Here is a 16,676-nt window from a genome sequence, read left to right as displayed (position 1 = left end):
TAAATGATGGCAGCGTGTGTGTGTGTGTGTGTGTGTGTGTGTGTGTGTGTGTATAGACTGGATGAGGAAACAGTACAGAGAACAGGTAAAGGGGGTCAATTTGTCAAGACAAGGTTATTGCCCCCCTTATGAGCTTTTGTACAGTCCCTCGTCTCTCTGGTTAGACTCTTTTTTTTTGGATCCTTTCGATTCAAATTCAGATTCAGATGTTGATTTGAGATCATGACGGCACAAACAACATAATGATGGCGAAAAATGGCGCCTGGCAGGAATGAGGTGCAACATAAATTATTTTGACTTTATATCAATTAATGTCCAATTTAAACGCTTGTTTCTGATAAATTGAACATAAACATCACACCCTGACATACCTCAGAGTTTATGGGACGGCTTCCCGCATGTGGGGGGTACAAAATAATAATAATAATAATAATAATAATATTAAGAAATGCTGGTGGACACCCTTCCTCATTTTCTGCATTGAGGTCACACATGAACAAATAAAGTAAGTAAGAAAGAAAGAAAGAAAGAAAGAAAGAAAGAAAGAAAGAAAGACAGATAGAAACTTTTCACCCCTGTAACTCTCTTTCTCACACTTTTTCATCTGCAAAGCCACACTTATTTGTTAATAAAAGTGTAAATTGTAGTGAAACTGACAAACACTTTTAAGCCAACAATATCAGGGACGAACTGTTTTATTTATATTATAATAAATAAAGTTATTTATGAAAATGAAAAAATCGTAATTTTGGTCTTAAAACCATTGTGATGTCTGTATGTGTTGCAGTTTTACAGGGCTAGGGTTAGGGTTCTGGGGGGTTGAACCCCAACCCTAGAAAGTGTCAAGTATTTAATACTCTTATTCCAATATACATATAGTGGGCAAATATGCTTGCTTTATGCAAATGTATGTATATATAAATGTATGTATATATTTATTATTGGAAATCAATTAACAACACAAAACAATGACAAATATTGACCAGAAACCCTCACAGGTACTGCATTTAGCATAAAAATATGCTCAAATCATAACATGGCAAACTCAAGCCCAACAGGCAACAACAGCTGTCAGTGTGTCAGTGTGTTGACTTGACTATGACTTGCCCCAAACTGCATGTGATTATCATAAAGTGGGCATGTCTGTAAAGGGGAGACTCGTGGGTACCCACAGAACCCATTTTCATTCGCATATCTAGAGGTCAGATGTCGAGGGACCCCTTTGAAAATGGCCATTTTACTTTTACTTTATTTTTGTATTTTATTCCATAGCACAATCACATTTAATCAAGTCTCTCTTATGGTATCCATATTAAGTAGTATTTTAAACATTAAATATTTGCTTTTCAAGACAAATGGCAACTAATCAAGCCATATTTTTCTTCCAAAGATTATATACAACTATTAGTCTCAAACAATGTTGTGGGAAGATTACAGTGATGCCATGAAGGTTTAAAATGCATTAATATTAAAGTGTCGTTAAAGGCGTTCATAAATAGGCTTGTCGAAAGTTTATGGGGCACCAAAAGGGCTAGAGCCGGCCCTGGTCACTTCTGTATGAACTGATATGATTTTATACTTTGTTTAGGCTATCTATATATGTCTTTATTCAAGTCTCTTCTCAAGTCTCTTTTTGTATTTTATTCCAAAGCACAATCACATTTAACCAAGTCTCTCTTATGGTATCCAATATTAACTAATATTTTAAACATTAAATATTTGCTTTCAAGACAAATAGCAACTAATCAAGCCATATTTTTTCCCCCCAAAGATTATATACAACTATTAGTCACAAACAATGTTGTGGGAAGATTACAGTGAAGGTTTAAATTGCTATAAAGAAGACAAGATTGAGCACCAGCATTAATATTAAAGTGTCGTTAAAGGCGTTCATAAATAGCCCTAACCCCAAAAGGACTAGAGCCGGCCCTGGTCACTTCTGTATAAACTGATATGATTTAATATTTTGTTTAGAAACAAAATATAAAATCATATATATATATGTCTTTATTCAAGTCTCTTCTCAAGTCTCTTTTTGTATTTTATTCCAAAGCACAATCACATTTAACCAAGTCTCTCTTATGGTATCCATATTAACTAATATTTTAAACATTAAATATTTGCTTTCAAGACAAATAGCAACAGTATAGGCTATAATCAAGCCATATTTATTTTTTTTTTCAAAGATTATATACAACTATTAGTCACAAACAATGTTGTGGGAAGATTACAGGGATGCCATGAAGGTTTTAAATGCTATAAAGAAGACAGCATTAATATTAAAGTGTCGTTAAAGGCGTTCATAAATAGGCTTATCCAAAGTGTATGTGGGCTAATCTCTCCTCTCTCTCTCCTCTCTCTGTGAAAGTGTCTCTCACTCTCTAAGAATAAAGCCATGGCTCCACCTCTTTATGATAATGTGACAGTAGCATCTCCAGCTCAGGAGACAAGCCTCCTCTCTCTTTCTCTCATTCAACTATGTGATGTGTTTTTACACACACGGACCCTGACTCCTCTCCTCTCCTCTCTCCTTCACTCAATGCGCAGCGCCTTTACGCAAAGAAACCCGAAGTTACTTTCTTATAAATAGTTGTACTTTTGAAGTTTACTTTTGTTTCGAATCCTCGGACATGACTACCATGGCAACTCCAGCCGCTCCGGCTCTCCTCGGTCACCACCCGGCTCAGAGCTCCGTCTCCCCGGCAACCACCAACTCTCCGCCGCCTGCCGCCGCTTCCTCTCCGGCTCCTCCGGTGGCGACGCACCCGGCGCTGCTCCACCAGTTCCGGGCGGACCTCTTGCTCGCTAACGGAGCTCCAGTGTCCAGCAGCAGCAGCGCTAAGCCGGTGTACGCCACCCCGTCGCCCGTGGAGAGCACGCCGCAGAACAACGAGTGCAAACTGGTGGAGGTGAAAGGTGCCAAGCTGGCCTCGTTCACGGTCAAAGACACGGAGCTCATCTGTCTGCCGCAGGCTTTCGACGTGTTTCTCAAGCACCTGGTCGGCGGGCTGCACACCGTCTACACCAAGCTGAAGCGGCTGGACATTGCACCGGTGGTGTGCAACGTGGAGCAGGTCCGGGTGCTGCGGGGGCTCGGGGCCATCCAGCCCGGGGTGAACCGGTGCAAACTCATCTCCAGGCAGGACTTCGAGACGCTCTACAGCGACTGCACCAACGCCAGGTGAGGCGGGGGACCATGGGGGGACACAGGGGGGGAGAGGATGGGGTGACACAAAGGGGTGACCCGGTCGTTGAGGTAGGGTTACCCAGTTTATGTGCAGCAGGTGGGCTTAGACTATCTAAAGCAGGTACAATCAATCAATCAACATTTATTTGTATAGCCCTTTACAATAACCAAAAGGTACCCAAAGTGCTTTACATTAACATCAAGAAATAACAGGAATAAAAACACAACATATCATAAAATCATAAAAAGGTACATAGAAACAGGGCAGGTATAAGGGCAGTGAACATATTGGGGTTTTTCTACTGACCCATCATTATACTATCTGATATCAGTCTGCAGGTCATAATAAAAATAATAATAATAATAATAACTTGCATTTATATAGCTTAGTACACTTTACATGGAGGTGGTGACATGACAAATCATAACAAAACGTCCAGGATTCATCACAAAAATCTAAATAATATTGTAAATTATGTGTCAGTGATAATTAATGATTCGTTTGCGAATACCTTATGGGGTTATGGCCTCGTATATCCTAATATTTCTGTAATAAGGACTTGTCTGTAGCTTTACATTGCATATCTGCATGATATTCCTCTAAATTAAAGCATAACAGGTCACTGCTAAACATATATGGACAAAAGGAATATTCCATAAATTAAATTAATCTGATTATATGAATATGATTTATTTGTGTTTGTATTGGAGGTCCTATACCATTTGATGTTTAACCCCTTTTTATTTACCACCTCTACCACTGCTGCTGCTGCTGCTGGGCCTGTCACTATATTTACCATTTTAACGCATGATAAACGCTGTGATGGTGATGATGGTGTTGACGATAATGAATTTTAGTAATCCTAATAAAAAAATCTTTAAAAGTTTGTCATGTTATCACAGGCTATGATCTCTCGCTGTCTCTGACATGCACACGCACACACACACACAGTCTCTCTCTGACACACACACACACACACACACATGCACACATTGAATCTGACACTGTCATTCTGAGAAATTGATTCTTCACAGAAATTAATTAATTTTCATTTGGCCCCAAGCGGCAGCTTAAATCAGGACAAGCTCACTCACTCACTCGCTGATCCCTTTGCTCTCTCTCTCCCTCTCTCTCCCTCCTTAATAACTCGCTGTCTTATCATATCAACACTCTTTAGCCCTGAGCATCAGAACAGAGGAGATGATTAAATGGATTCTCGGTATTTATGATGCGATTATGTAAATTAGCTGTTTTGCAGAACTCCGATGGTGACCAACTACATGGGTCATCAATCCAGAGCGCCACAGAGATGTTTGGATAAAGGGGGCTGTAAATTGGCGGGGATTTGTGGTTTCCTGGTGCCTCAGTCTGCTGTTTGTGCCGACCACATGCTCCTAACAGCATGGGTTTGAATCCAGAGGAGTTTGGATTAGCCTTAGTTTGGGGAATTTATATTGTTTGATAGTTAATCCCTGCTCCTTGGAGCATGAATGATCCAATTTACACCTGCCATTAAATACAGAAAGAGGATGCGCCAAGATGTGTACAGATAGACACCAAAAACAGACATTGCAATATACTTATTTCTATGTTTCTTGGGCGTATAGGTCAAATCATTCAGGTTCTACTTTTATCTTTAAGCTCTGACACAAGCTTTGACTTGTTGAGCAAAGCCAGAAACGCATTACGAGAATCAGCTTCCGGCTCCATGTGCATGGATTAACACCTGCGCTTAAGCATCTGAGGCCCTCCAACCAAGACAAAATCCAGATGCATCTTCTGGCTGCTTTGGGATTTCGTCTGTGTCAGGTGTTAATGGGAACGTTGTTATTACAACCGCTGAAAATACACAGCCTCCGCCGTCTCTAATTATCCACACAACACTCAAACAGCCTTTAGTTAATGAGATCTGAAAACATCACTCGTCTGAAATCTTCAAACGACTTCCGCGATTCTTTGTCTGAGGGATCTAATGTGCTGCGGTGGCCATTAGCATCAGCCCCCCGCAGTAGAAGTTTCTAAGTAATCCCCGGTGTGGATGGAGCAACGTACATGTATAGTATAGCGGGCAAAAAGTGGGACTCTAGATGGTTATCGTTGAAGGCTGGTTCATCTCCAAGAACATGATGTTGCGGCTCTCTGACAGCGTCAGGCCTCAGTGAGGTTTTCGTTACTGATTACGACAGCCATCACTTATTATTTTCCAGTCCAGTACAGTCAGACAGGCCGGAGGGGGAATAACAGCCTCGTCTGATAGTTTAACATGACTAACAGAACGCTTTACATGCTTTCCTGCTGTTGATTCTTTTGGCTGTTTCTTCATTATTTTAAGATTAAAACTAAACAGAGGTTATGAAAATGTCCTCAGTTTATCATTGTCTTTCCTTCTCCTCTTTGTCTCACTCTTTCCCTCCTGCTGCGCGCACACACACACACACACACACACACCCTGACCACTGACTCATCAAACCATGAAGAAGGGCCGACTTCATCCTCAGTCAAAGCCTAGTTATAATTCATGCAAAGGGCTAGGTGGCACACACAAACACACACACACGCTCTCTCTGTCATCTCCTAACACACACACACTCACACGGTCACGCCTGTGTGTTTGCTGGCTTTGCGGCTAAATGACATTAGTTCCACAGAGAGAACATGGCGTGTAGGAGGCAACCTGATCCTCCGTCCTTTTCTTCCTCCCTCACAAAGGAACAGTTTCATTCTCTGTTAGGGACACACATCAAACAGCGCGCTCAGGTCAAACTCTGTGCGTGTGTGCACATATTGTACATATATGTATACTTTATAGTACACAAATGCCCCACACACACACACACGTTACATAAAGGTAGTGTAATGTGGCGAGGTAACAGGATCTCTCGTGACTTTTTAACAAAGAATGTGTTGATAACAACACACAGTTTCTGCATTTGTGCGTGTGAACATCTTTCAGACCTGAAAAGCAGCAAAGGGTTAGTCCATCTACATTACAAAATATTTTATCATTTGCCACTTGATATCTACCAAAGTTTTGGTTTTGTTTGCCCTCATTTTGAGGTAAGATTCCTGCTTCCAGCTCAATAAAATAGAGGTGATATAACAAGTGCCTTTCCAGAAACAGTTTCCATGTTACTCTGGAGAACAGATAACAGTTCTCAGAGGACTTAGTTCTTCTTTCGACCTACTTCTGAAGAAATAGTGCCCATGAAAACTGTTGACATTGTGTATTACATGGACACCGTTTCCGTGAAACAGAAGAAAAAAAATATAATTTCTAATGGTGTGAGCACCACAAAGAAAATTCCCCTTCACCTCCATTGTATTGGGGTGGAAGCAGAAAACCTCTGGACATCAAAGTCGGATAAATACCACAAGAGGTAAAAGGGAAACATGTTTTCTTTACGGCTGTCAAAGTTAACGCAAATTCGGCACAAATTTCTTTAACGCATTAACGCAACTTGCGATTTTTAGGTTGTATCATATGAAACTAAAAAACCTAAGGAATCCATTGGTACCAACCATGTCATACTAGCTTGTCGCAAAGGAAGATAAATAACGCTCCAAACTTACACAAAATTTTGGCGAGGAAAAACTGGCATGGCCATTTTCAAACAGGTCCCTTGACCTCTGACCTCAAGATATGTAAATGAAAATGGGTTCTAAGGGTACCCACGAGTCGCCCCTTTACAGACATGCCCGCTTTATGATAATCACATGTAGTTTGGGGCAAGTCATAGTCAAGTCAGCACACTGACACACTGACAGCTGTGGTTGCCTTTTGGGTCTGAGTTTGCCATGTTATGATTTGAGCATATTTTTTATGCTAAATGCAGTACCTGTGAGGGTTTCTGGTCAATATCTGTCATTGTTTTGTGTTGTTAATTGATTTCCAATAATAAATGTATACATACATTTGCATAAAGCAAGCATATTTGTCCACTCCCATGTTGATAAGAGTATTAAATACTTGATAAATCTCCCTTTAAGATGCATTTTGAACGATAAAAAATACGTGATTAATTTGTGATTAATCACGATTAAATATTTGAATCGATTGACAGCCCAAATGTTCTTGTAATTTAGGTTAATATGTTGGCAAATGAGTTCACACGTGTTTCTTTGCAGCTTTACAAAGGTCATATGAAGCACGTGTAGAATACACATTGGGCAAAAAAAAAAAGTTAGTTAAATCAAACGATGAATGGTAAATGAGACGAAGTGGCCTGCGGAGTGCAACAAAAGTCCGCTCTTTGTGTTTCTCTGTGGCAAACCTCGACCGCGCAAGTTGGCAGCGGCGAGCCGCCGTTGTGTGTATGTGTGGGAAGGTGGACTCCTCAAAGCCGAGCCCCACTGCCACGCCATAACTCACTGTCAGAGTCAGCAGCGTTTAGGATGAAGGAGAGGAGGTGTGTGTGTGTTCACGTGTGTGTGTGTGTTCATGTGTGTGTTAGGGTGGGGTGATTAGCTCAACTTTGACCTCCGCACTCTTTTGATGTTTTATAGAGAAGAGAGCCCGGTGAGATTGAGAGGGCCTCCGTGTCTTCTACTGTGTGACAGGTTATAATGGAGTACACACAGGCACACACACACTTTTGAACACACAAACACAGTCTTGACATCGTCTTGACCCTGGAATGTGGGAGAGGAATGCGAGGCGGTATCAGTTTAGGAGATCAGATTCTTGCCATGATCAAACGTCCTGTGTGTGTGTGTGACCGTGTATGTGTGTGTGTGTGTGTTGTCCTGCCAGCTTCTTTCATGACATCATCACACAGGCTTTCCTCCTAACAATGGCGCATAAAGCTTTTTTTTTTCTTTTTTTTTTTCGATTTGAGAGGAAGATCGCAACATCAATCTTTCCCTGCCTTCTCTGACCAGCAGCATAAGTCTTCCCGAGAACGGCGACGACGATATGATTTATCAAACTGGACCGTGACGGCGAATACAAACCCGTGTGATAAACACAGATTGAAAGGATGGGAGCATGGGAGCTTTAAACCGGCGCTAATGTATTCCAAACAAAATCTTGTTTGAGCTAGTTCTCCTACACGCACTCACATAAACACACACACACACACACACACACACACAGCTGCTACCTATCAGCACCTCAGTCCCTCCAAAGCCAGTAGCTGTTCCACTGTTTTGACTGTAACACTTCCTCTTCTTTCATTGCTTTTCTCTTTCCCCTCAGTGTGTGTGTTAGCGAGGAAGAGAGAGATCTGTCATCTTTGTTATGTTTTGTTTCTGTTCCACCTGTGCTAAGCTCCAGCTGCCATGTTTGGCGTTTCATGTTTCAGGTAACACACACACACACACACACACACACACACTAAGCTAAGGTAAGCTAAGCTAAGCATGGAGGGCAGAACTCAATGTACCTTTTTTTTTTTTTTCAAAAATGTGTGTTTGTGTGTGTGTGTGGCCAGAGCATTGGCATGAGGGAGGACGTCTGGGTGAGATTTTAATTAAAGTTTGAGACAAAGAGGTCATAAGCCATACACCCCCTCCTCTACACACACACACACACCTTATACACACACACACACAATGAACTGTTTTCTCTCTCCCCCCTCCTCTCTCTCATTCCATCCCCACAGCTTGATGACTTTTCCATGAAAGGCTTTTTCATTAATCCTACCTCAGGGAACCGGTGCTCTCCAACCTCACACACACACACACACAAAACACACTCGCATGCACAACACACACATAGACCTCCCTCTACGGGTCACTTTGATGTATCAACGCACTTGCAGACTAAACACAAAATTAGGTTCCAGTTCTTTATGCCCCCTAAAATGCAACATATACAAAGGCACACACACACACACACACACACACACACACACACACACACACACACACACACACACACACACACACACAACACACACACAGAGGCCATTAATTAGTGTGTGCAAATAAACAGTAGTAAGGGAAAGGGAAGCTGTAAAAAAAACAACCACAGTCTTTTGGTCTCTGTGTATTTTATTTCCCCCGACCGGTGTTCGCTTCTGCATTTGTGTGTGTGTGTATGTGTGTGTGTGTTCGTTTGAGGTGTTTCAACATCAGTTGCAGTGGAACTGTGTTGCCTTACCTTCGATCTTGAGGCCTAAAAATACATTTCCGGCTTTTGTTAAGCACAGTATGCCTCTCTGTATGCACTGCAAAAAATAACGTGTGTGATGTGAATGCATCCCCGCCTCCTAAAAAAACACACATTCACAACTTCATCCCTTTTGCACATTCCTGATGTCTGTCTGTCAAGGTGTGTGTGCGTATGTGTGAATCTCTACCTGAGTGTGTCTCTCTCACTGTCTACGTGCCATAGTGTGTGTGTGTGTGTGTGTGTGTGTGTGTGTGTGTGTGTGTGTGATATCTGATGTCAGCTGTCACATCCCAGTCGGTCTGGGCCCATAATAAGAGACAATAATAACAACTCATTAAAACTGAGGGCAGGAACTGTGGAGCTCATCGGCTCATCAAATTAACCTTTGAACACTTCATACACACATACCACAAGCACACACTGGCGTGCGCTCTCACACACACACACACACGCACACACACACGCACACACACTAGAGCTACCTGTTTTTCTCCCACAGTTAGTGACTACCCAATCTTTCTCTCTGTCTTTTTGTCTCCCTCCATCTCCCCCCACCTCTCAGCCAGTGGGTGTGTCAACAGGGGATTGGTCCTTTCTGCTGGGTAATTGATGAATTATATGCAATATGCAAATGAGGCGCCATTAATCTCCTGACTGACAGCTTCGTTTATGGGGCCTTAATGACGGCTGGATTAGATTCTAATTAAAATCTGCTCAAAGACACCCCACGCTAGGAAGCTGCTGCTGCTGCTGCTAGTCTATCTCTCCCTCTTTTTTTTTACTCATTCCCACCTTTTCTCACTCTTCTCGGACTCTCCCTTTATCCTCTCATCTTCTCCTTTCACTTTACATCTTTCCCTCCATCTCCCTTTTCATAATTATTGTTCTGTTACTTTTGCTCTCTTTTTCCCTCCACTCTGTCTTTTAATGTCGCACACACACACACACTTCACAGACACACACTCGCCCACAGACTCATGTTATCCAATGTCAGGCTGCTATGAAAGGAGATGAGCTGCGCTGGTTGTCATTAAGCCTGATGTGGCCCGTGTCATTTCCCCTGTCAGGACATTCACACCGTTTAGTCAGAGCCAAAGTGATGTCTGACAGCTTTTCACATACCTCCTCCAAGGATTGATTGAGCATGCCCGGCTCAATCAAACCATGTGAATCCGCTTGCAGTCGCAGCCTTTATTGAGGAAATTTGTGACATGGCGGGAATAAAAAAAGGGGGGTGAATGAATGACCCGATGAGGAAAGGACGGAGAGGGAAGGAGGAGAGCAAACACATTTAATAAGCAAACAAATGAATGAGTAAGCTGAACAGTAATGAGGCGCTTTATTGATGCCATAGGGAAACTCCTTTTTTGCTTGCTCGTATCCACGGGGAGGTCAGATTTGCTGTACAGCAGCCTTCCTGGAGCTGCTCAGGTTTCAGTGTTTTGCTTGTTGACGCTTCAGCAGGATCAGAGGTTTACAGACTGAAGGGCAGTTTCTCTAACCAGGCCACCCATCTCAGTCTCAGCGTGATAAACTGAGGGAGCATTGAGTGTTAAACTCCCTAATGACTAATTTTAACTTGTGTTTTCTGCCTGCAGTTCGAGGCCGGGACGACCGCCCAAGAGGCTGCAGAGTGTGACAGAGGGCGGGACGCACCACATGCTGTCCCACAGCGGTCTGATGCACGCTGGGATCATACCTCCTGCAGGTGACCACCCAGGACTCACCACGCACATACACTACATATGTAAGCTACCCATGTGCACACGTGTACTGTAGATGCAATATCACACTGGCACAGGCACATTTTCTCACCAATTACAATGTCATTTTGTTGTTTTGTTAGATTTAACTATTTCTTTTTCCTATTTGCCATGTTTGATGGGCAAAACTATAACCTTCAAATTTGACAGATTCCCTATTTTTTACCTTTTGTATTTTTTTTATTTCCTCCATGATTTCTTGCTCCACAATAACCACAGAGTCACAAAAATAGTCCCAATCAGGCTCTCTACCGTCCGTACAGTAACTACTACCCTCACTCTGCATATCAATAAGGAAACTACAGACATCAATGTTCTGAATCACACAGAAGTTCATCTGCTGAACTGATGTTACAGCAGACTGGTGAAAAATAAATACGTTTGTCTCCAATCAAAGAATCAACATACTTTTACAGTCAAACCTCATCCATAATGATGATCAGTCAGTGACACATCAGAGCCTGTGGTCTAACCACATGTGTACTGAGGAGAACAAGGAAATGGGAAAGTAGATAAAAATGTTCCATGTGTGGAATTGTTTTTGCAGTTGTTGACACGTAAAGGGTCTGCTCGAGCTCTTTTGGTGCCCTATAGGCAAAATTTGGATTTGGAGGGGTTCAACCCCCCAGAACCTTAACCCTAGCCCCGTCAACTGCAACACACATCAGACATCACAATGGTATATAGACAAAAATTAAGATTTTAATTTTCTCAAATAACTGTATTTATTATTACATAAATAAACAACTGATCCCTGATATTGTTGGCTTAAAAGTGTTTAGTCAGTCTCACTCCAATTTACACTTTTATTAACAACTAAGTCGGACAGATGAAAAGTGTGAGAAAGAGAGTTACAGGGGTGAAAAGTGTATTTTTTTCTTTCTTTCTTTCTTTATTTGTTCATTTGTTACCTCAATGCAAAAAATGAGGAAGGGCGCCCACCAGCATTTAAAAAAAATTATTTTTTATTTAAATTTTTTTAGAGGGCGACCAGCGCCCTCCCCAGAAGGTGGCACCCTAGGCGACCGCCTATATGGCCTATGCTTTAAGCCGGTCCTGGACACGTATGTAGTTATGAATAGTATTTCAATACAAAATGTGGAAATATTAAAATTAATTGATCAAAATAAATTGAAGAATCAAATGATAAAAAAAAGAGATATTTTAAAGAGAAATAATCAGTACAACAAAAAATATTTGACTCTTTTGACTTTCACTTTTGATAAATGCATTTTTAAAATTAAATGTATAATAGATATCTATGCTATTTGGGAGACAACATACAGTACTTGATAATATGGTAAAAGACTTCAGTCATTTGGCATAATGCCAGTGTATTCAGTATCAAAGACCCATTAAAAGGAGAAAGCCTCTCTGACCCTCTAAATCCCCCTTTTGGTTTCTCATAAGGTCAATGTTTGTAATTCTTCAGAACTGTACAGAAGTCACAGTGGAAATCCCTCTTTTGGCTCCTTGAGCTGCTGTAAACAGTGAATTAGTGACACATTGTTGCTCCGGCCCTCAGAGGAGCTGCTGGCAAAGTTCAAATTTTGTTCTCTATTTCAGCTGTCGGAAAGTGAAAGCAATGACCCGGCAGCCAGCTGAGTTCCTCCCGTCGGTTTATTAAAGAAAAGAGCAGGTTGCTCACGCAGTATAGACACAGGACGGGGCGGTTTTCTACTTTTCCTGCAGACCTCCGTAATGACACATTTTACCCATCATCAATAGTGTGAGGAGGCGGGGTTCTGGGAGGCGACCTGCGTGTTGATTAATAAAATTAGCATACACGCTGCTGACACGCGAGAAATAACTCATAACTTGCAAGTTGGCATTTTTTTCTTTTACTTCTAAGTACACAAAGTAAAGTTGAGTAAGATTCATAATCTTTAGGTCTCTGAAACCTATTTTACAACTTTTATAACTTTTGATTTCCTTAAAAATCTCTTGTTTAAAAACACAAACAGGAATTAAAATTCAAAAAATAATAATGATTAAAAGAAATAAATCGTTTGTGACTGTAACATTTCCCATTCTTCTTGTGTAAAGGACACTCAAGCCCATTGATTGTCTCGTCAAGTATGAAATTAAGTTAGGATAATTAAAGCATTTTTAATGAAGTGGCAGGTGAAAAGATGAGCATTTTATTTGTTATTTGTAATGTCAGAGTCTGTTTTATATTTTTCAAGAGTCTTAGCCCACTGCCTGCTTAAAGCCATAGCGCTGCTTGTTCTTGTGACAAACAGTTGTGTGTTTGAGTCCTTATTGTGGTGTGTGTGTGTGTGTGTGTGTGTGTGAGTGTGTGTGTGTGCAGCGCAGAGAAAGGGAGAGAAGTAATTGTTGGCACCTCACCGCTCTCAAAGTTGCCCTTGGCTTTGTGTGCTCTTCACTGCAACCTGATCTTTTCATTCCCCGCCTCAAAAGAAGCCATTTTCTGTTAGCTCCGCTTCCTCTCACTGTTCAAAGGTGCTCGAGTGTGTGTGTACGTGTGTGTGTTGTGCATGCGTGAGTGTTCAAGAGCATCTTTCTCAGTGGGAAAAGAGTCTTTTTCCACCAAAGGAGAGGGCACGGCGGCAATGTCAGCGCTACTGATTAGAGCCGGCCACATGAGAGGGGAGAAAGAGACGGAAGAGAGGGAGGACATTTGAGCGTAAAAGGCAGGGAGAATCTTTGATGTCATCCTCCTTAGTCCCTTTCTCTCGCCTCGTGCGCTCACACACACAAACACACACGCGCGCGCAACACGGTGGCTTATGTCCCGCTGTGATGCTGACATTTGAAAAGGTAAAGTAAGGAGAGGGGATGGGAGGAGGGCAGGGAAGAGAGGGAGAGAAGATGAGAAGAAAAGGAACAATTTGTTTTGGTCGTCTACGTCTTGGACAGACGGACTGTTCACCTTTTTATGAAACCATTGTGTAAGAAAGAAAAAAACACTCAGTTTGTTGCAAATGTTTATCCATGTATCCAAGATCAGGAAATTAAGACTTATGGTTTGTTTGCATTTCCCCCGTCGTGTTTGCACAGTAGTCCAACTTTAATAATTCACAGTGTTTGTCTGTATTAGAGCGAGAGATTTTTCATTTTCTCCGGCATAAGACAGAGTTTTAAAGGTCGATCTGTGGGTCAAACTACCTTCTGAGGTTCAAGACACATCTGAAAATATGGCTCAGCCCTCCCTGCCACATTCTCTCCATTTCGTATTACCCAAAAGTGCACAACCCCTATTAAAAGGTTTCTTAGCTTAATGCTTCTAATTCATACTGATGAAGAAGTACTTTCTGGCTAAAAGGTGGAGCTGCTGAGTGTCGTCCTGTGTGCTGTGCCGTGGGATGTGATGTCCCTGTGTGGGAGAGATGAATGTCTCGGCTTGTTCCTATCACCGCTGATTCCCTGGCAGACTAAATGGCCGGTGCAGCGGTGCAGTCAGGATGAATGGCTGGCCTCTGTCTTCCCATGACAACCTCCTGCCTACCCACTGCTCTAATCCTCCACCGGGGCCATTGATCTGGCTCTTATTGATTCTTCTTCTTTTCCTTCTGCCCTCCTTTTTTTCTTCCTCTCTCTATATCTGTCTCCCTCTCAGATCTGTCTGCCCTGGCCAAGAAGATCAAGCTAGAGGCGATGGCCAGTTACCACAGCAACCAGCAGCATGGCGGGCCAAACGGAGAGAACGGTGACCACAACCACGGACTGGGTGAGTGTTGTCCGTTTGTCCATCCACACACACACACTAGCATCACGAAATATTTAATTGCGGTCGTATAACACGTCGCACGGTTGTTGTCTGTACACATCCGAGATGCCAAGTCAATACGACTTGAGCAGCTGTGTTTATGCGCGGCTGCTGAACCAAGCTGATTAAAACCAGGATGTGACATCACCTCGGCTGCCGGTGCGTTTCCTCTGAGAGACGCTGAATGAAAAACAAACTGCAGCAGCAGCGATGAGTCAAATGAAATTAGAAATAGACATCTGGGTCAGGTAATCCAAACCATCACAACATAAGAAGCATGAGGAGATATATTTTTATCACCAGTTTTGTAGTTTTTCATTTCCATTTTTTTAATGATAAATGCCTGTAAGGGTGAATATTTCCTTCAGCTTGGATTTGTTTGCATACTTGTGGGATTCAAGGAGATTCAGGAAACGTATGATGAAAAACAACCCCCAAAATGTTACCGGCAAATCATTAGCACATATTAGTCATCACATCAAGAGAGCGTAGACCCAAACCAGCTCTGTTAGTCATGCTCAACATGGCATCAGTCTGTCATATTGAGTAACAGTAGTTTAGGGTTTACTGGAAGAAGCCTTTGATTTTCAGAGTTAAGTAAGCAGTGTGTTCTCATCCCGCTGGCTACATGTGCAGGTGTAATATTTAGTCATCTGATATTAAAAATAGTTCTCTTTACCGCACTGGTCGCCTGCTTTGCAGTGAAGGAGAGCAGCCGGCTAAAGTGGAGCACCGGTGGACGAGAGCAAGCGCACCGGGATGATAGAGAGATGAATAAGATGAGAGGCTGAAGCCAAATCAATAGTCTTCTCTCTAATTCACTATCCTGAATGCAAACGACAAATGCTGGACAATCGATGGCGGAACGGACACGCGCACGCGGACACGCGCACACGCGCACACGAACACACACACACACACACACACACACACAGAAACAAATGGGACACACCGCCCCCACTGTTATCGACAGGTTAAAGCGACATCAGTGTGTTTAGACAGATGACAGGGCTTATGGGGGTCTGTGTGGAATACGCGATCAACCTGGGACGCGTACACACACACTTAACATGAGGCGCGTATACTGCAAGGCTTTATAGGACAGAAATGAAAAGGAAGATATTGTCATTGTGTTTTTCAGAAGTTAGAAGGAGACAGAACTGTTTAAGTCGAGTATCAGGGCCGACATAGGCATAGGCCATATAAGAGGTCACCTAGGGTGAAACCTTTTTAAAAAAAAAAAAAAAATGCTGGTGGGCGCCCTTCCTCATTTTTCTGCATTGAGGTAACAAATGAACAAATACAGAAAGAAAGAAAGAAAGAAAAACACTTTTCACCCCAGTAACTCTCTTTTTCACACTTTTTCATCTGCCCGGCTGCACTTATTTGTTAATAAAAAATCTGTACAGCATGCGACACCCTCGGTCCTTAAACCCTCTATTCAAATAAGGAAAAACTATAGAAAAAATTATAGATGGATTGTAAACATAGCATATGGATCTATGTTAGAGTGCCTAATAGCTTTTAATTATGCATTCATGTGCACAATACGGCTACCCCAAATATACAGCGTTTGTAGGTGCGGTTTGAGGCATAGGCCATATAGGCGATTGCCTATGACACCACCCCCTGGGGGGCGCTGGTCGCCCTCTAAAAAAAATAATTAAATAAATACATTTTAAAAAAAGAAGTAAAATATGCTGGTGGGTGCCCATCCTCATTTTATCAATTTCTCACACATTTTCATCTGCTCGGCTGCACTCATTTGTTAATAAAAGTGTGAATTGTAGTGAAACTGACTAAACACTTCTAAGCCAACAACATCAGGGACCAGTTGTTTATTTATGTTATAATAAATACATATGATAAGGTTTAGGGTTCTG

At 42.1% G+C, this 16,676-nt stretch overlaps 1 protein-coding gene across 8 annotated transcripts in view; it reads left to right on the top strand.

Annotated features, from left to right (window-relative positions):
• Nucleotides 1-2,395: 2,395 nt before the first annotated feature.
• Nucleotides 2,396-16,676, top strand: part of dachc (dachshund c) — a 30,393-nt gene continuing 16,112 nt past the window's right edge. For 2 of the 8 annotated variants that reach the window (XM_074646250.1, XM_074646248.1), the window contains exons 1-3: nt 2,407-3,181; nt 10,899-11,047; nt 14,644-14,754. In XM_074646250.1, coding sequence (XP_074502351.1) covers nt 2,631-3,181; nt 10,899-11,047; nt 14,644-14,754 — 811 coding nt within the window. In that variant the 5' untranslated portion in view covers nt 2,407-2,630. Of the gene's footprint in view, nt 3,182-10,898; nt 11,048-14,643; nt 14,755-16,676 lie in introns of all 8 variants that reach the window. The other 6 variants (XM_074646249.1, XM_074646253.1, XM_074646247.1 and 3 more) reach the window with 6 other exon arrangements.

This window comes from Sebastes fasciatus, chromosome 9 (assembly GCF_043250625.1).
Source record: "Sebastes fasciatus isolate fSebFas1 chromosome 9, fSebFas1.pri, whole genome shotgun sequence".
NCBI lineage: Eukaryota > Metazoa > Chordata > Actinopteri > Perciformes > Sebastidae > Sebastes > Sebastes fasciatus.
This window is presented reverse-complemented; position numbering and strand designations above follow the sequence as displayed.